Consider the following 18604-nt stretch of genomic DNA (forward strand, 5'->3'; position numbering starts at 1 on the left):
ACGCAAGACTATAGTAAAAATCTAAAGGGTAAAAAAAAAGAGAATCACAAATATCTCCACAAATTTTATTTACAGAAATAATCTAATGAATATGTCAATTCATGGGCCAATATTCAAAGTAACTATGAACTTTGGAAATATGTAGCTATAGTAACATGTAGGCATTTTATTGATGTTTGTGAACAATAATGCTTCTTAACCATATGATTTTTTTTATAGTCAACATCTTGTTATGTGTTACAATTCCATGATATTCATTTGATTTATTTATACATGATTGAACAGAAATAATCAAATAGCATGGTTATTAGACGAAACATCATATTTTTGATTAAATTTATTATAAAATACAGAACAGCCAGCCATGATGTAGTCATGTAGACCTATGTATTTTTTCTTTTCTTTTTGAAATAACAATTATATTTTATATATATTTAAAAGTATATGCGTAATATGTGTATATGTCCGTAACATGTAATTATGAATCATATAACACGTTAAAAATGCTTAAATTTTATTAATAAGATAAAATTAGTTTTGTCAATGCGTACGACATTAATATGCATCCCTTAACGAAAACTGTACTTATTTGATTATTTAATAAAATAAGTCCAACAAGTTTGAGGTTATTTGGTATAATTATTACATATATCATCGAATAATATAATATAGATTTTAATTAAGTTATACAGTATAGACATTACAGAAGACCGAGTTCATGTAGTGACATAATTCTATCTCACCTGCTACTCTCATCACCTACTCTTCGACAGCTTGAGCTTGACCATCGAGAAAACAAATAATTTGGTTTTTGTTTTTGGCAAAGACTATCTGAAGTAAGATCCTCTCTCAGACCATTATTGCAAATTATTTTATTTGATAAAAATATATCGACCACATACAAAATTAAACATAGATTGGGCTATTAGTTTACTCATTTGAGTAGGTCACCAGGGAATTTCTACTGTTTGCTAAATACTGTGTTAACCCCCCTGCATTTATTATGCTATCATTATTTATTATTGGCCTTCATACGTCAAATATTTTTATTATTGCCATGTTCATTTGCTTTTGCACTTATTAAAATTTAACCCCATACCCTTAGCCTCACCTCTTTAAAAATCAATCAAATGTTGGTAATAAATGATAGAGAAAACAGAAAATATTCAAAAACAAAAAAAAACTTATGGTATGCACTTTTTTTTCTGTGGAAAAAATGCAAATCCAATTACGCGTTTTGACTTTTGAGCATTTGAAAGTCAGGCTTGTTACACTTCTATTTTAATGGAATATTTTAGGTAGAATCAAAACAATAAAATAAGCTCAGGAAAACAATCAACTTGAAAAAATATGTGTTTAATGGAATAATTCAAAATATACGAAAACAAATTTAAGAATTTGTCCAAATTCGATATCAATATTGCAAGCTGAGCATTTCAGTTTTAGGACCTTTGTTCTCGATTTTAGACAATTAGCACTATGGCGCATGATATGAAGCGTGTTTTCAGTTTCTTAGATAATATACTTTAAATCACAGTTTTAATGCTAATATGCTATTGCATCTGCACATATATAGCTTTTGCCTTTTGGTATTAATTTTTGTTCTCCTAATATTTGTACTATTTTACTTAGTATGTTGTGTATATGTATAAATATATTAGTTTAATTTAAGACATGAAAGGATCTTATTAATTAGATTTAGTTACTGTCATTTGCTGATATATGTCTAAACAGAAATATAGATAGACCTGAAATTTCTAGACAGCAATAAATATTAGGGAAACAGTAGTAGCAGGTGTAATAGTATTAGCATGTCTCTGATAATGATTTTAATGTATAATTATTACTTTTACACATGCATTACAAAACTTTTTCATATCTCGAAACCACGTAAATGTTTTTTTTTCAACAATCGAAACCACGTCAACGTTTCGATTAAGTTTACCAGCTGACTTTTCTACATACGATAAAAAATGTTTGTTATAGTCTGAGGATGATAGCTTTAGAAGCTTTAGATTTTGATTTAGACATGGTGTTGCATGTGAAAGCAGAAAGTATGAAAAAGATGAATAAAGAGATGGAATTTTTTTAGTTTCTCTTTTCAAACTTTCTGAAAAGCAATTGGATATATATATATATATATTCTTTATAGCTAGATTCAATTGATAATCGATTATATGAACTGAGATAATCACATCTCCTCCCTTAGACCATTTCCGATGCTTCTATTTTTTCTTCTAAAATAGAAAAACTCTAAAATAGAGGTGCATTTGTCTCCAATAGTTACCTCTATTTTTCCCTCTAAAAAAGAATATTTTCAATATATTTTATTTGTTATTTGTTCTTAACACTTTTTCTTAATAAAGTTTATGAATTTACCTCACTTATTTTTTTTTAATAAAAACTTACATAAATTATAATACTACTAACTTTGATAAATAAAATTTGTGAATTAATCTTTTATTTTACTGTTTATAAAAGTTTTTATAAATTATAGTGATAGTACCATTTGATTACTAAAATTTTTAAATTAATCCCACTTATGTTACTTTTTATGAAAATTTCAACATATTATAATAATATTAAAAGTTAAAATTCATAAATTAAAAAAATTGCTGTTAATTTTCGTTTATTTTTATGTATTTTTAATTTGCAATTATTTTTTGTAGTTTAATTTCATTGAGAATTTTTATATTTAACAATACAATATGTTTTTTTGAACTATAACCGAAATTATCACATTTATATTCATAAAAAAATTATACTTTTTGCATAAATAAAAAAATTTAAAAGTTAAAGGATTATTTTACAAATAAAAAAGTTCATCTCTATTATAGAGGGAAAAATAGAATTCCTCTATATTTGGAGAAAAAATAGCAATTTCTATTTTAGAAGTGAAAATAGAGGTGGGTTAAAACATAATCTAATAGAGGTAGGTTGGAAATGCCCTTAGTCGCAACATATTACGGTTTGGTTGGTCGAACGTTAATTTATCTTTAGACTATCCACGCGTTGAGGTTGATGGTGTAAAAATGTTAACAAAAAAGAACAGAAGTAGTTAAATTTTCGCCATTTTGTTTGAGCTCAACTTTATTTTTTTTAGCAAAACTTTTCTTTAACATGCAATCCATTGCCACTTCCTTAGATGCATAATAGAAACTAATTGAATCAGTAATATTTCAATAATATTTATAAGTATGCATCTAACAAAATCCAACCAAATGAAAATGTGATGTATTGTATTTTGATCACTACCATTAAAATGTACATATAGAATATTCTACGAAAACTATTAGTATAACCAAACAAAATATATATATATATATATATATATATATATATATATAATTAAGAAAACTCTAAAAAAAAGGCTGCATCATTTTTGATGTGGTAATTGGTATACATGTAAGTCTGTTACTGTTTGATTCAATTACTGTTCAATCTTAAATCATAAATCACGCTGCAATGACAAAATTCATATAACTCAAAAATGGAATTTGATCCTATCTTGCTGATCCTACAAACTTGAAGCCCTAAACATAATTAAAAAACTCATCACAAGACCCAAAAAATGAAAACAAAATCAAGATAAAAAAAGATAGTGAGAGAGAGAGGTGAAAGGTGGAGAAGGTGGTGGCGTGTAGTAACGAAGTCTCTGTCAATTTTTTTGATAAATTAATCATGTACTGTACTGACACTCCAAGATTTGAAACAGCCTTATCGATATAATATCCATTTTTTTGTTAAAAATATAATGGAAACTCTTCGTTTTCCAAATAACTAGTGTATATGTCTAATAATGTGTCCATTACTATAATACTATTATTTCGATTAGTCGTTGTATGTACAATAAATAATAATGTATCCCAAACGCATAATAATAAAAAAAAATCAAGATTGTAGACAAAATAAAAAGATTAATAAATAAATAAAAAAAACAATCTGCATCCACTTTTATTTTCATCACTGACAGAGAATACCACTGCACTTTTTCTCATGCACGCACGCATACTCAGATAATAACAAGAGCCCATTCCTCGTTTCTTTAATAATTTAATGAGGAAAAAATACGGACGTTTCATGATTAATTTAAATTCCGTTTTATAAATTAAAATCTCGAGTCTATAAAAACAAAATATATCGATAAACACAAATAATGATGTAATAATCTGCTTTGGCTTTGCTCTCTTTACTACAAGACAAGGCAGAGAAAACCACAGATTCCTATGAAAGAGTAGACGTACCTGTCTTTTTTATTATAATTATTATCTCTACGACTTTTTATTTACTTTACTTTAACTACAATATAAAAAAAGTTTCCTCTATTTCGCCGTTTTTAATTTATCAAATCCCAATGTACAAAAATAAACAAAATAAACAATATCCATCCACAATATAACCACGTCCTTACTCAAGAACCATCCATTATATTCATATGTTTATGCATTCTCCTCTCCAAAACATTTTGAGGCTCCTTAGGGTTTAATATTTCTCTTTTCCAAAAAAGTTTAAGATCTTTTCTTCATGGACATTCCATATTACCACTACGACCACGGCGGAGACAGCCAATATCTTCCGCCGGGTTTCAGGTTTCATCCGACCGACGAAGAGCTCATCACTCACTACCTCCTCCGCAAGGTCCTCGACGGTTGCTTCTCAAGCCGTGCCATCGCAGAAGTTGATCTCAACAAGTGCGAGCCTTGGCAACTTCCCGGTAATAAAAAAACACAAACCAACTAAAACTAAATTTACATATACTTGTTGTAATCAAGGTTCTGAAAGTCTCTTACTTTTCATGTATTTTAGGGAAAGCTAAGATGGGAGAGAAAGAATGGTACTTTTTTAGCCTCCGTGACCGGAAATATCCGACAGGACTGAGAACGAACAGAGCAACGGAGGCTGGTTACTGGAAAGCTACAGGAAAAGACAGAGAGATTTATAGTTCAAAGACATGTGCACTTGTTGGGATGAAGAAGACTCTTGTCTTCTACAAAGGAAGAGCTCCAAAAGGAGAGAAGAGTAATTGGGTTATGCATGAATACCGTCTTGAAGGCAAATTCTCTTACCATTTCATCTCCAGAAGCTCAAAGGTATTTTAAATACATATATATATATATATATATATTTTTGTGCTCCGTGTATTAAATATATTTAAATCCTGTTTTTCCTTTGAATGATAAGCTTTAGTCTTTCCATTTTTTTTGTTCAAGAGTGACATAGTCGGTGACGTTGAGTTTTTGTTTTGCCTTTTTCTGCATTAAATATTGATGGCTGAAAAAGCATGGCTATTTATTAGGGTTATAGTGAGAGCATCATAGATCATAAAATAGAAAAGATCTGGTGTTTTTATTTATTGGGATTTCAATTAGAATGGTGGTTTCCTAAAGTAAGAATTATTAGTAGTTTTGATCATACAAAATAATACTTTCTCTCCCATCTTAGCTTTCCCTACTTTTGGAAATCTCTATGCTAAACCCAAATCCAATGTGAACCCATCTCCAGGATTTTCTGACCTAGAAATCTTTAATGAAAATCTCAGTAATTTTTTATTTATTAAATTCACTTAAGTTTTTCATATTCATTGCAGTAACCAATGTACATTCTCTCTATGCAAGCTTTTTCACCATGGTTTTTTTTAATCTTCACTCTCATTATCTCCAAGATCTAACATTGACTTTCTCAACATTACATAAATATTTACAAATTTCAATTTATTCCCTCAGGACGAATGGGTGATCTCTAGGGTTTTCAAGAAAACCGGTTTAGCCAATACCGGAGCCTCAGCAGGAGGAGGAGGAGCTAGTGTTAGCGTAAGCAGTGGGTCTAAAAAGACGAAAGTACCCTCAAACATCTCGAGAAACTACCGAGGGCAACCAAGCTCTCCATCCTCCGTCTCACTCCCTCCTCTCCTTGACCACACCACAACCCTCGGCTACACCGATAGCAGCTGCTCATACGACGGCCGTAGCACCAACACAACCGCCACAGCCACCGCATTAACCGAGCACGTGTCCTGTTTCTCCACTGCCACTACTTCTACTGCCTTGGGCTTAGATGTTAACGTTGACTCATTCAACCATCTTCTACCGCCTTCGTTTGATGCGTCGTCAGGGTTTGACCCTTTTCCTCGTTTCGTCTCTAGAAACGTCTCGGCTCTATCTAACCTTAGGTCGTTCCAAGATAACTTCAATAACTTACCTTACTTTGGATCGTCTTCTGCATCGACCATGACCTCCTCCGTGAATCTGACTTCTTCTCACGGTGGCCCTGGAATGAATTACTGGCTGCAGACTGCGGCGGAAGAGACCGAAAACAAGGCCGGTCTGCTTAATGGTGGACTTGACTGCGTATGGAACTACTAATTACAAGAAGATGCGTTAACTAATAATTTTGTTCCCATTAGGGTTTTATTTTATTTTCTAGGATATTTCTAAGTGTGTATCAAGGAGCTTAATAATGCCCCTAGCTAGGTTCATGTTATCGTTTAATTATGTAGTTTTAAGTGTATCCGGCTGTGTTAGTTTTATTATAAGGTGCACAAGATAAGTGTTTTCCGGACTATTAATTAAACGTTATGTATAAGTTAAACTTTAACGTCGTTATGTAATGGTTATCATTATGTTGTAGTTTTTATGGCTTAACGTATTTTAATATTTCCCATAATATTTGACAGTGAAAAAGTTGTGTCAATCGTATTATTACCCGACATAATGGATTTAAGTAATCCGTCGCCTTTTTGTACATTAGTTTTCATCTTGAAGCGCTATTGCAGATTTGATTTGGCGGTTATATCTAGGTTTCCAGAATTGAACTATATTCCGAATCTTCGATGATAAAAGAATATTGTTGGTCGCCGAGTTTTGATGATTGCCATAATTAGGTAACATGTGGCTAATAATTTATGCAATTAAAGATGCTTGAATGTAACACGTGTATGTAGACTTGTTTGTTCTAGCTAATGTTGACTTGTAAAAGGTATGGTGCCAAATATAGCTTCAGCCGTTTACCTTTACACAAACTCACAAAGTTTCACATTGTTAAACTAAGTAATTTTATAATCCACAGGTTTAATCAGTCTATCAATCAAAACTGAAAAACTAGCTTCAGTTAGGTGTATTTACTTGCTACAGTCATTTTCATCTAGCAATGTTGGGTTTGGCTTAATTAAATATAATATCAATTCGGATGTTGTTAATTACTTAATTAAAATACTTCGTTCTTGGAGTAAACCAAAATATTAAATAGTCACAAAGAAGAAGTAGTTGCTATTGAAACGGGATGATGACTATGATGCGCATGCTGACGAACGGACCACTCTCAAGTTCAGGTCTTGTACAACAGTCCACCTCACTTTCAGAAGGATGGCTTTCATGTTTCTATTTTTAGAAAGAGACACAATTAATAATACCTCTGTTTCTTACCATTATGCGTTTTTATTTCACGTGTATACACATTGTATATTCATATATATGTATGTTTTTAACACCGTACCACCATCATCATCATCATCATTACCATCATCAATTATTTCTCTTGTTACATCATCAACCTATACTCCTAGTCATAAGACAATTTTTTTTGGTCACAGACTCACATATACGTCTCGCTAAATGGCAAATTTTCATGATGCCAAGGGATATACATATGTATCATGTATGCTTAACGTTTTGAGCTTCCATTGGTTACATCTGTCGAGATGTCTCCAAATTTTTTTAAGGCAAATGGTTTTGGCTAAAAAATTGACCAACATAATGTAAGAAATAAAAAACAGCTAGTTTACACAAAAAAAATCAGCTTACCTGATGAACTGACAAATATTATCCACTATATGTACATGTGTATATGTTTAAAGAGTACAGTAACTTCAGCTGGCCTACTCTTTTAACTAGTAAACCTTTTTTTTTTTGCTGCTGATCTGAAATTAATGACTACAAGATTTAATTTTTGCTTCGCTTTTTCAAAAGACGTCTGACTTTGTACGTCATTACGCCCAAAAATAGAGTTATCACGTGATTAAAAAGGCTGAAATTGATTAACTTAAAATCAAAATTACGTCAATTATATCACTTCAAATTAATGATGTGTCAACAGAATTTTTCAATTTACAATATTTTGAATTGTTGCAATGGGTTAGATCGAATTAATCATTTTGAGCCAACTGTTTAACAATTTGTTTTGGACCAAATTTTTCGTTTCGAATGGACAAATTAAAACAATGTTAATTTTCCTGCACCGTTCCAAACCAGAACTTATAATGGTGGACATAATGAAACGGTTTTGTTGTGAGAGTTGACAAATTCGCCCCATCCATTGCAATAACTTGGCAGAAATCCAATAGACACTTATTACAAATTGGAGCCTTCATTGGTATTATGAATTATACACATATACACTTCTTTTGTTCGTAGAAACATATATACTTTCAAATGATAAAAATATATGTACATTGATTTTCCATTATTGCGCTGATCAACGACGAATCTCCAATATATATATGTATATATGTACTATATATGTTGTATTGGTGCAATGATATATATGGTATCTGCATACATACAGAAATACTGCTTTAGCTACATAAAGAGGTAAATATAAGGGTTGTTTTGTCGGACTAAAACTAATTTCAAGTATTTGTAATCTTCCCACCAAGAATATTCTCCAAATTTCTATTTATATCAAGCAATAATTACAAGAACCATAAGTATTCAAATACAAGTACATGGCAATATGCATGTTTCGCAGCAAATAACAAAACCTGAGAGGGACGAAAAGAAAAGAAAAATTATATTTTAAATAAAACAACATCAAACTCCGACGATGATGATGGTGGTTGTGGTCCCGACAAAATTGGATGCTCCACATCGTGCCAAGTGGCAAATGCACTACCGTCGATGGAATTGGCCCGCGAAGTTACGGGCACGTGATACGATCGCATGCATGCAGTGTGTGTATACGTACTAATGAGTGGAGAGAGTGGGCGTGGTGCATGGATATGGCAATCCACGCGTCGTACGGGATCGGAACTTGGTCTTGGACGATATATCATTCCTGTATTTAATGTTAAATGGTACTCCCTCTGTTCCTAAATAGATAATGTTTTAAGATTTAATATTGTTTCACAAAAGATGATGTTTTAGAAGTATTTAATGTTATTTTATTTATAAATTAAAAAATACTTAATTTACATTGGTTGTAAAAATATCAAATTTCTGAAATAGTATTGAAAAGTGTGAATAAAGGTTATATATTTATTGAAAATAGCAAAATAGTTTTTTAAAAAAAAACAAAAAGTAATTAATAAAATATGTATTTATTGCTTCTTAATAAGTGTGAAAATACTAAAACATCATCTATTTAGGAACATCTATTTAGGAACAGATAAAAAAACCGTGAAGAAACGAGAGAAATTCAAAGCTGGAAAAGAGAAAATAAAGGGATTGAAAAATTGGGAGTAAAGTGAAAAAAGCTAGGGTTTGGACGTTTTCGAGAAGAAAGACAGCTGTGTGTGAGCATAGGGATACGGGTCTTGATGAATGGTCTGATGATTTGATGATATATATTTGCATGTACATGTTTTTATATAGTACTTGACTGATTGTAATATTTATGATAAAATTTGAGTTTTAATGGCTTATTTAGGGCTACCAATAGAATGATGATCAACACTATATAAACATGTTAATGTTAAAAAAAAAAAACATTCCAAACTTGTTCTTCACCAGAAAAAATATATATTTTTTATCATTGATAAAGTTGTACATCTATATGTAAGTAAACAAAAAGATTTATTGATTACTTAGTGGGCGTACGTATGATATTGAAGACTAGTAAAACAGTTTGAAGGTGTTTCATTAATCTCTTTAGATGTACTGTAACACGCAGTGTAGAAACTGTTTCCTTATATATAAGTCTTTATCTAAAATTGTATGCTGATGTACTTTTTTTTTTCATTTAAAATCGTTTAATTATTATTTTTTCAGAGAAATGTCATTACAGAATAAACAAGTCCATTTAGTCTAAACAACTATTTTAAATTTAAATAATTTTTCATTTGTATAGAAAGAACAAAACGATATTATCTTTGAGACGAAGGAAGCAAAAGAACTGAAATTTGTTTTTGCAGATATGTCAAGATGCAAAGTTAGCAAAATGGTCGACGGCGCTCGTAACAAGACATCCGATATACAATAATAATAACAAGAAAGGTCAACAAAAGCAGCTTAAGACTTTTCTCGGCGATCAGAAGTTTGAATTAGGCCCAGTTTAGGCCCAACTCATCACTGATATGGCCTCTTAAGTGACTGAGCAGAAACAGAGTAGAGAGAGAGAGAGACAAAGACAGAGGAGAGAGAACACTGAAGAATGGGGAGGATATTCACGGTGGAGCTTGAGGGAAGATCTTACAGATGCAGGTTTTGCAGAACCCATCTCGCTCTTCCCGATGATCTTATTTCTCGGGTACTTTAGTTCCTTCAAAACTTCTAGATGTTTTTAAGTTCTCATCTTTCTTGAAATTATGAAAATCATTCAACATCTCTCTGAGATTGTTAGATTCCTATTTATATAAAAAAATTGTTCTCTTAGTGGATTTTGTGTGGAGGCACATTAATTCATTCTTGGTTTAGCAATTTGATCCTCATTTCTTCCTCAAAAATTTGAAAAACCACTGAGTAAACTTGTGATTGTTAAGAAAATATGCCTGATGTTGAGACTGCAGGGAAGAATTTTGGGGAATTGATATAAATTACCAAAAATAATGAAGGATTGTTTAGTTACTGATATAAATTCTCATATTTAGTGCTTTTCTTTTGGTTTTAATAAGGTATAAATATTGGAGAATTAACGCTGGATGGGAAAAGGGTTCGAGATTTCAAGCTGAATTTATTCTTAGTGTTACTTCTACTTAAAATCTTGTGTTATTAGAAGAACAAATATCATTTAAAATATGAGAAGTTGAGGCAATGTTTAGCTTGTTTCTTTAGCTTTGTTGTTTTGCTTTAAATCTTATCCATTGAGTGTGTTAGATCTTATCCATTGAGAGTGTTAAACCTTATTTTAACTGATCTATTTTCGCAGTCGTTCCATTGCCGTAGAGGAAAGGCTTACCTCTTCAATCGTTCGTAAGTACAAAGTTCCTCGATATATATTATGTATTTGTTCTGTTTCTTCAATGTCAAGCCGTAGAAGTCTATTTAACAATGCTAGGCTTTTGTGTTCTGTTGCCATCAGTATTTTAATATACATCTAGGACAAAATCGGTTGTACTATTGACCAAATGTATATACAACGTAAAAACATATAAGCCATGTAAACTTACAGATGAAAATTGTCTCTGAGCTTTTACATTTTCTGAATCTTGCTGATTACTCAAAACTAAGTACTTTTCAGTCTCTCTGCATTAATACCCTTTTCTTATTTCTCTGATGCAAGCTATTTGCAATGGAGTTGGATATATTTAGAGCTGATTCCAAGTTAAATTTGAATCTCAGAGTGAACATAAGCATGGGTCCTCTAGAGGAAAGGATGATGCTTTCGGGTATGCACACCGTTGCTGATATCTTCTGCTGCTGTTGTGGACAGAATGTTGGCTGGAAATACGTAAAATCTCACCTAAACCTGCTCTTTCTCTTCTTGGGAGCGTTTTCTCATTGTTTACATTGTTTGCTTTCTTGTTTGTAGGAATCAGCGCATGAGAAAGCTCAGAAGTATAAAGAAGGCAAATTTGTTCTGGAAAGGTAACATCTTTTCTTGTAATTTGTAAAGTTCTCTGGTTCCATCAATAGTTTCAACCATAAAGTGGGGTTTATTGCAAATCGTCTTTTTCTTTTCAGAGGAAGGATCGTGGATGAAATCGATTTATCGACCGAGGTTTACATCGATACTCGAAGCGACACAGAAGATTCTTAGAAATGTTAGCTTTTTTAGTTTCTTACCTTTTTTTTTGTTGTGTGGGAAATAATGTTTGTCAAGATCAGAGCTTGTTAGTGTAAAAATCTGTAGAATGAGTTCAATAGAAGAATGTGTATGGAACCTTCTGTGTTGTTTTATTGTCTCAAATACTTTTTCATGGTCTCTTGGTTTTTAGTTTTACTTGTGTTGAACAAGTGGCTTTGATCAGTTGAATTAATAAAATTTGTTTTTACAGTTATCACTGTTTTTATTTGTTATGCGGCAGTCACAAATCCAAACCAAATCAGTAATGGTTTTTTGAAACTAAAGAACCAAATCAATCTTGCTATCAAACTCAGAATTACATAAACTATAAATATCTTTGTCCACATAATTTTTCTCAAAGGTGAAGAAAATTAATAAAAAAATTAAGATTTTTGTAAAGTTTATTTCAACCCTTACATCAATGATCATATAATGAATCTGGTTGAAACTAGTGTTGTTTAGGTGTAATTTGTCAACATGTTGTCTAAGTGTACAAATCTAAAAATTGAACATCGAATTAGCATTTTGCCATTTTTTAAAAGTTTTTTTTTTTACTTTTCTTTTCTCGTCTTTATTGTGTGAATGTTTTCATTCATTCTAAATTCTAATTACTAAAGAGAACAGGAAACATCCTCTTCCGTTTGGTACTAATTAGGAAAATTTGAAAAGCTAAGGTTCCTTTTTTGCCCCTTCTCTTCGAATCGAATTGATAAATTCAATCTACATAACAAGTGAGAGGCCCATTTAGTGTCTTCACAAATCTAACGATTCTTATTTTTGTCTTTGGATCTCTTTTCTTCTTTGCGGTTCCTGCAAGAACAGATTTGGAGAAGAGAAAGCGATACACAATGGGCAAATCCGCATCGTCCTCAAAGCAAATTAAACGCTCTAAAGATTCCTCTAAGGTACTCTCTATTTCTTTGTGGCTTCGAGAAGACTGGGATTTTTTCATAACAATTGAATTGATTTTTCACTTACCCATTATCTCCGATCTATATAAAATTAGGTCAATGAGGAAAAAATCGAAACTTTTAATATGATTTTTTGAAAAGTATCGACCTTTTGTTACATGAAGAATTAGGGGTCGTTGTTTGATGAATCATGAATGTGTTATTGTGCAGTTGCGATCGGTGAAGAAGAAGAAGAAGACGAAGAGAAACAAATCAAAGAAGATTCGTCGGATTAAAGACTACTCAGATGAGAGTGAATCAAGCGGTTCAGATTCTTCTTTGTATTCTTCTAGTTCAGAAGATGATCACAGGAGAGAGAAGCGTCGGTCTAAAGTAAGCAAGAAGAAGAGGTCACGGAAGAGGTATTCTAGTAGCGAAAGTGACGATGATGATGATGATGATATTCGTCATTTAAAGAAAAAGAAAAGGTCTAAGAGGAAAGACGAACATGTAGGGACAAAGAAGAAGAAGAAGAAGAAGAGAGCTGTCTCAAGAAAGAGACGTAAGAGAGATTCAAGTTCAAGTTACACTAGTAGTGATTCGTACTCAACTCGGGATAGCGATGATGGTAGTGAGAGTGATGGGAAGAGAAGAGCTAGGAACAGAGGAAGACTTGGTAAGCTTAAGGATTTGCGGAGAAGAAGTAAAGATGGGTTAGAGGAAGAAAGTGAACCTGATGAATGCTGGCAAGTGGAAGATGAAGTTACGACTGAGAAGAACTCTCGAAGGCTTAAATCGATTATTGTTGTGTCATATGCTTATGATAATGATGATAGAAAGGAGGACTTTGGGGGTGGCCATGATGGTGAATCTGATGAGAGAGATGGTGAAGCTAGAATCTCTTATCATAGAACTCGTGGTGATGAAAATGGTCTTGAAAGTGCTCGCTTTGATGAATTTGAGGATGATATCAGATCAGAAACCAGTAAAGCTTCTTATCCAGACAATAGTTTGAAGGATGATGACCTGGAAGCCATTCTAAAGAAAAGAGCATTAGAGAATTTAAAAAGATTTCGTGGAGAGACCCAAAAGAATGGAATATCAAGAAAAGAAGTGTCTTCTGTTTCAGAAGGAGAAGAAACTCTGCAAACTGAATCTGGAAAAGTTGAAGAGTCACAAGACGATGGTCTCATGGAGCAGAAGCTCTGTGTTTCTGCGGAAGGCAAAGATCTTGAGTCTTCACAAAAGATTTTACAAGTTGTTAGTGTCAACGAACCTGGAACAGGGTTGGCTGATTTTGCCTCTCAACAGGATCAACAGGCCGGTGATAGTGCCAAGGTTAAATCTAGTTTCGGTGTTAGCTCTTGTACAACTAAACGAAAGTTGATTAGACCGGTATTGGGACAAGAAAGTGTAAGTCTGGCTAGCAGGAAAGAAGCCGCTAGTTGCCAAGATGCTGAAGCAGAGAGCATCAATGGCAGTACCATTGACAAGAATTGTCTGGAAAGTTCTCTGGCTCTGGCAACAAAAAGTGGAGGTGAAAACATAGAACCAACAAAAGTTAGCTCTTCTTCTCATGCTGAGACTGAGCAATCAGATGAAATCAAGAGAGGGTCTCAGTCAGAACAGAAAACAATTGATGAAACAAAAGATGAGTCACAGTATGAAAAGAAAACAATGACTGTGATGAGGGGTGGAGAACTGGTTCAGGTAAAGTTAAATGCTTGAAAAAAGAAATATTGATTTCCTTGTAGTTTTAGGGAAGTTTATATGAGCCTAAACGTCTCTGTTAAAGCAAAACATTTCCTTTTTTCTTTTGATTTTTTTTTTTGTTCAGGTGAGTTACAAGGTCTACATTCCTAAGAAGACTTCTTCTCTGGGAAGAAGACAACTCAGGAGGTGAAGCACCGAGATGAAAATAGTCTATGTCGACAGATTTTTGTTTTTTTGTATTGTGTAGAATCCAAACACAATGGCTGTTTTAACAGTGCTACCAGAGTTGTTGACAACACAAATTTTAAATTATCATAGACTTGAAATCTTTTTAATACAACAATGACGAGTACGTTAAGTTTCATATAATCTGTAGTTGTCGCCTCCTCTTACACAACTCCTCTAGGGCAGATTTGTTTGTACTGTCTGATAATCATACGACTAAACTTGCTGAGCATTAGGCATTTTGCCATTTCTTTGCTAATGCTTTATGTTATTTGCCTCATTTCTGATATAACACTGAAGAAGTGATTAATTTTCAATAAACTCCCTTTTCTTGGTACCGCTCAAGCAAACCCAGTCACCTATTGTGGATACAGAAATGCTCTCCAAGAAGGGAGAGTACCGTTCTTTTACATTTGGAAGCTGCAAAAGCGGCATTGAATAAGTCAGTTTACAATCTTTTCTTCCGATTCCAATGACTTTGCAGGTGGCTCGCTTGCTATAACCATGCATAACTAATTGTAATGAGAGTTGATAGAGATAGCTGTTTATGTACCTGTTCAGAGAGGATACCAGAAATGCCAATGGTTGCCCCGGGTTTCGCGAATGAAAGGATATGATCCGCCAATTCCATAACAGGGTTCAAAAGAATGTTTGCAATGACCACATCAAACTGTTCTTTTCGCAGTTGTATCTCTCTCCCAGAGGAGCTATTCTCACTTGGAGCAAGGTGCAGCTCCAGTTTCTCCAGCTGAATGTTGTTCAGAGCTGCATTATGATTTGCAGATTTTATTGCCATTGGATCAATATCAACACCAACAGATGATGCAGCACCAAACTGCAATTTTTAAACGAACAGGACACAAAAGGATACATGAAGATTTGAAGTAAGATGAAGATGATTATGTTGTAACGATTGGTTTGTGAAAGACTGAGAAAAGGCGTGAGATTACCTTGAGGGCTGCGATTGCAAGTATTCCCGAACCAGTACCATAGTCGAGGAACGCTTCTCCACCTTTTATCAAACTTTGTAGAAGCAATAGACACAGCTTAGTAGTAGGATGTTCTCCAGTCCCAAACGCAAATCCAGGGTTCAGAATTATGTTTACTGCCTCAGCGACCTTGCAAAGAATGGTGAAAGATGGTGATTCATATTCTGCAAATTCAGTAGCTAGGACCGCTCTTTGTTAAGCCAACTAAGGCAAAACAACAACGAAAATCCAACTGGGTGCAACGGTTTTGTCAGTATGATGAAATAGTTTCAGATTGAATGGTTAATAGTACATACAGGAGGAGATGTCCACTCAGGTACAATCCAAAGTCTCTCGGCGATTTCAACAGGCTGAAACAATTCCTGCAAAATATGAACCAAAAAGATATAGCTTCAAATAGGATTGCCCCAAACAAATCTAGTCATTGAGTCGAGAGAGTTTCTGAGCATAACTATGCAACATCTCTGATCTCTTGAATGAAACAGAACGTAAAGCAATTTACTGACATGCTCCCTCCTCTGTTAACTCAAAAACTCACCTGGTTTTTGGTTATCCAGTCAAGTTCATCTCCCATTTCAACTTTGAATTTCGGTATCTCTTTCAAGCCTATCGAATTTGCAGCCTGTGAAATGCACATTTTCACCTCTTCGTTCACTGGAAATATTGATTCTATACATATCTGCAAATAAACCCAAAGAACAAGCAATGATTGATGAGACTACAAGAACACAGACCGATCAAGCTTTAAGAAACCAGGAACTAAATCATGCGAGTTATGTCTGAAGAATCGTCGCAAAAGCTCGACTTTTGATCCCCGGAGGTTACATAAACAGTTCAGAACAAGTTCTCATTCTCTTTTGGCAAAATTTTCTAACATTTAGACTTAGCTAAGCTTCCTGGGACAGAGCAAATTCGTTCCTATGATGCTTCAATTTGAAATGGAGCTGAAGAAAGAAAACCAAGCAACAGAGTTTTCACATTTTCACCTCTTTTGAAGCAAGGGAGGACCCTGAAGCCGCATCTTCGTCGTCTTCTTCGATGTCTTCATCTACAGCTACTGAGCTCGCTCCAAAAGACAACAAAGCCTCTGAGAATGGATCCTAATAAAACCCAGATGAAAAGAAACAAAATTTCAATCTCGTTTGTACTCTTATTCACTTAGGATGCGCATGACTGAGAATGAGAGAGATACATACGACGACATGTTTTGGACAGTGGATACGAACTGAGAGGTAAGGTGCGGCGAAAGACTCAGTAACAGAAGGGAAAGACGAAGATGAAGAGATTGAGAAGAGACGGCGAGGTCTGAGGATATGGCGGGAGAGATTCTTCTGAAAGTAATTGCACGGAAGGTGCTTGATGATATTCCAAGCTGACATTTTTACTTCTTTATCTCTTTCCTTTTTTTTCCTCTCTTCTTCAGTCTTCTTCCGTGAAATTTTCCAAATTGTCGAATACACTTTTTTTCTTTCTAAATTGTCGAATTTAAACACTTTTTCATAGGAAAAAAATGGGAACTTTCCTCAAAAGAAAAAAACCTATAAATACTCAAAGAACAAACAAACAAGAAAATGGGTATCTCTGTTACCCCTCCCTCCCTAAGCGTACCAGTCTCTGTTTTCGAATCACGGCTTTAAGACTCCGGCGATCTTCTTGACCACCGTATCTCCGCCGTTTCTGCCGTCTCACTATCTTCCTCCGCCGACGCTGAACCAATAATCGGCTGCTCCGTTTCTCTCTCGACTCAGCTCCTAGCTGTCTTGTCTCTTCTCACAATCAATCCTTTCTCGAAGCTCGCAGCCGAGGATTTCTCCGGAGATACGCAGCCATTTACCACACGTTTCCTCGGAGACTATGACTCTTACTCGTTCCCTTCGTCTTCTCATCAAGCTAGAAACAGAGTCCATGAATATGTCAAGCGATTCGCCAGGAATTACGCTAGTCTTCACTTGCGCACTGTATGCATCAATCTACCAAAAACCCTTAATTGGTTGATTAAATTCAGGGAAGAACAATTCTAAAGTTTCAGCCTTTATAACTCACATTGCATTTTGTAGGTGTGAGATGCCATTAGCATTGCTAGGGTTTGTAACGAGCTTAGCCTTTTGGGAGCTACTCAGATTCTGCAGTGACAGATGGGAGTTTGATCGCCATCCCGTGATCCGACGGATCTTAGTCCGTGTCGCACAATGCGGTAAATATCCAGATTGAGGTTTCTTCTTCCTTGTTCTTTGATTTGCAGACTTAAACCTTGTTGATGCTTAGTTGAGAAGTTATCTAGCTTTGGTGACTTTTGGGACAACTTGCTTGTTAATAATCAAGAGAGATCTTCTCTTGATGCGTAATTTGTGTGGTAATGGATCATTTTAGCAGAGCTCGTCGCTTGCTTTTGCAGCGACAATGAGTCTATTGACGTATTTGAATGTTCAAATGGCTATGTTGTATGTTCTTGCGATAAGTTATACACGTAAGCTAATCGCATATTCGTATCTAAGTTATCGTCTTTACAGTCTCTCTTATCATTGATGATTGATGATTGTTTTCACTCTTCTTTGTAGTTGTGATATTGCACGGCGGTTTCAGGAATCTCAGCGTTTCTAAGAAGCCATCTTAAGGGAAGATAGAAAGTAACGTAATTAGAAGACTAATAACAAACACATTGTGATGATGGCTGGAAATTTTTTATTTATTACTCTGTATTTTGGATTTAACTGTAGCATAGACCTTAAATTGTCAATCATCATATACAAATGTGCATATATTTCTTACTAACGACATGTTATAGAGATATTTATTGACGATCATTTTCTTCATAACTACAAGTAAGAACAAATGTCAAAAAGACTTTTTCAC

General features: G+C 33.9%; 5 protein-coding genes across 5 annotated transcripts; 4 read left to right on the top strand and 1 right to left on the bottom strand.

Moving 5' to 3' along the window:
* The first annotated feature begins 4524 nt into the window (after positions 1-4524).
* Positions 4525-6441, top strand: LOC18016973 (protein CUP-SHAPED COTYLEDON 2). The gene is made up of 3 exons (XM_006401578.2): positions 4525-4714; positions 4807-5090; positions 5724-6441. Exons 1-3 carry the CDS (start codon positions 4525-4527, stop codon positions 6360-6362), a joined length of 1113 nt encoding a protein of 370 aa, XP_006401641.1. The 3' UTR covers positions 6363-6441.
* A 3872-nt stretch (positions 6442-10313) lies between these two features.
* Positions 10314-12148, top strand: LOC18016974 (protein yippee-like At5g53940). Its single transcript, XM_006401579.2, has 5 exons — positions 10314-10458; positions 11077-11120; positions 11490-11598; positions 11680-11735; positions 11832-12148. The coding sequence occupies exons 1-5, from the start codon at positions 10363-10365 to the stop codon at positions 11905-11907; spliced, it is 381 nt and encodes a 126-aa protein (XP_006401642.1). The 5' UTR covers positions 10314-10362; the 3' UTR covers positions 11908-12148.
* Positions 12149-12684: 536 nt separating this feature from the next.
* Positions 12685-14869, top strand: LOC18016975 (transcriptional regulator ATRX homolog). Its single transcript, XM_024156499.1, has 3 exons — positions 12685-12839; positions 13056-14534; positions 14662-14869. The coding sequence occupies exons 1-3, from the start codon at positions 12783-12785 to the stop codon at positions 14725-14727; spliced, it is 1602 nt and encodes a 533-aa protein (XP_024012267.1). The 5' UTR covers positions 12685-12782; the 3' UTR covers positions 14728-14869.
* On the bottom strand, positions 14812-17203 carry LOC18016976 (ribosomal protein L11 methyltransferase). The gene is made up of 7 exons (XM_006401581.2): positions 16948-17203; positions 16738-16851; positions 16290-16430; positions 16048-16113; positions 15713-15880; positions 15316-15597; positions 14812-15182 (listed from the first exon to the last, which is right to left on the bottom strand). Exons 1-7 carry the CDS (start codon positions 17128-17130, stop codon positions 15069-15071), a joined length of 1068 nt encoding a protein of 355 aa, XP_006401644.1. The 5' UTR covers positions 17131-17203; the 3' UTR covers positions 14812-15068.
* A 342-nt stretch (positions 17204-17545) lies between these two features.
* On the top strand, positions 17546-18398 carry LOC18016977 (PRA1 family protein H). The gene is made up of 3 exons (XM_024156745.1): positions 17546-17709; positions 17809-17945; positions 18310-18398. Exons 1-3 carry the CDS (start codon positions 17606-17608, stop codon positions 18363-18365), a joined length of 297 nt encoding a protein of 98 aa, XP_024012513.1. The 5' UTR covers positions 17546-17605; the 3' UTR covers positions 18366-18398.
* The last annotated feature ends 206 nt before the right edge of the window (positions 18399-18604 follow it).

Source organism: Eutrema salsugineum, unplaced genomic scaffold, assembly GCF_000478725.1.
Source record: "Eutrema salsugineum unplaced genomic scaffold, Eutsalg1_0 scaffold_2, whole genome shotgun sequence".
NCBI lineage: Eukaryota > Viridiplantae > Streptophyta > Magnoliopsida > Brassicales > Brassicaceae > Eutrema > Eutrema salsugineum.

What these genes read in the sequence shown, in the direction of transcription:
- LOC18016973 (XM_006401578.2), top strand. Translation starts at nt 4,525, where the DNA reads ATGGACATTCCATATTACCACTACGACCACGGCGGAGACAGCCAATAT. An exon ending in CGAGCCTTGGCAACTTCCCG is followed by an intron (nt 4,715 to 4,806) that starts GTAATAAAAAAA and finishes CATGTATTTTAG; the next exon opens with GGAAAGCTAAGATGGGAGAG. An exon ending in TCATCTCCAGAAGCTCAAAG is followed by an intron (nt 5,091 to 5,723) that starts GTATTTTAAATA and finishes TTATTCCCTCAG; the next exon opens with GACGAATGGGTGATCTCTAG.
- LOC18016974 (XM_006401579.2), top strand. Translation starts at nt 10,363, where the DNA reads ATGGGGAGGATATTCACGGTGGAGCTTGAGGGAAGATCTTACAGATGC. An exon ending in GCTTACCTCTTCAATCGTTC is followed by an intron (nt 11,121 to 11,489) that starts GTAAGTACAAAG and finishes TTTGAATCTCAG; the next exon opens with AGTGAACATAAGCATGGGTC. An exon ending in AGAATGTTGGCTGGAAATAC is followed by an intron (nt 11,599 to 11,679) that starts GTAAAATCTCAC and finishes TCTTGTTTGTAG; the next exon opens with GAATCAGCGCATGAGAAAGC.
- LOC18016975 (XM_024156499.1), top strand. Translation starts at nt 12,783, where the DNA reads ATGGGCAAATCCGCATCGTCCTCAAAGCAAATTAAACGCTCTAAAGAT. An exon ending in GCTCTAAAGATTCCTCTAAG is followed by an intron (nt 12,840 to 13,055) that starts GTACTCTCTATT and finishes GTTATTGTGCAG; the next exon opens with TTGCGATCGGTGAAGAAGAA. An exon ending in GGGGTGGAGAACTGGTTCAG is followed by an intron (nt 14,535 to 14,661) that starts GTAAAGTTAAAT and finishes TTTTTTGTTCAG; the next exon opens with GTGAGTTACAAGGTCTACAT.
- LOC18016976 (XM_006401581.2), bottom strand. Translation starts at nt 17,130, where the DNA reads ATGTCAGCTTGGAATATCATCAAGCACCTTCCGTGCAATTACTTTCAG. An exon ending in ACTGTCCAAAACATGTCGTC is followed by an intron (nt 16,852 to 16,947) that starts GTATGTATCTCT and finishes GGGTTTTATTAG; the next exon opens with GATCCATTCTCAGAGGCTTT. An exon ending in CTGGTATCCTCTCTGAACAG is followed by an intron (nt 15,183 to 15,315) that starts GTACATAAACAG and finishes CCGCTTTTGCAG; the next exon opens with CTTCCAAATGTAAAAGAACG.
- LOC18016977 (XM_024156745.1), top strand. Translation starts at nt 17,606, where the DNA reads ATGACTCTTACTCGTTCCCTTCGTCTTCTCATCAAGCTAGAAACAGAG. An exon ending in CTAGTCTTCACTTGCGCACT is followed by an intron (nt 17,710 to 17,808) that starts GTATGCATCAAT and finishes TGCATTTTGTAG; the next exon opens with GTGTGAGATGCCATTAGCAT. An exon ending in AGTCCGTGTCGCACAATGCG is followed by an intron (nt 17,946 to 18,309) that starts GTAAATATCCAG and finishes TCTTCTTTGTAG; the next exon opens with TTGTGATATTGCACGGCGGT.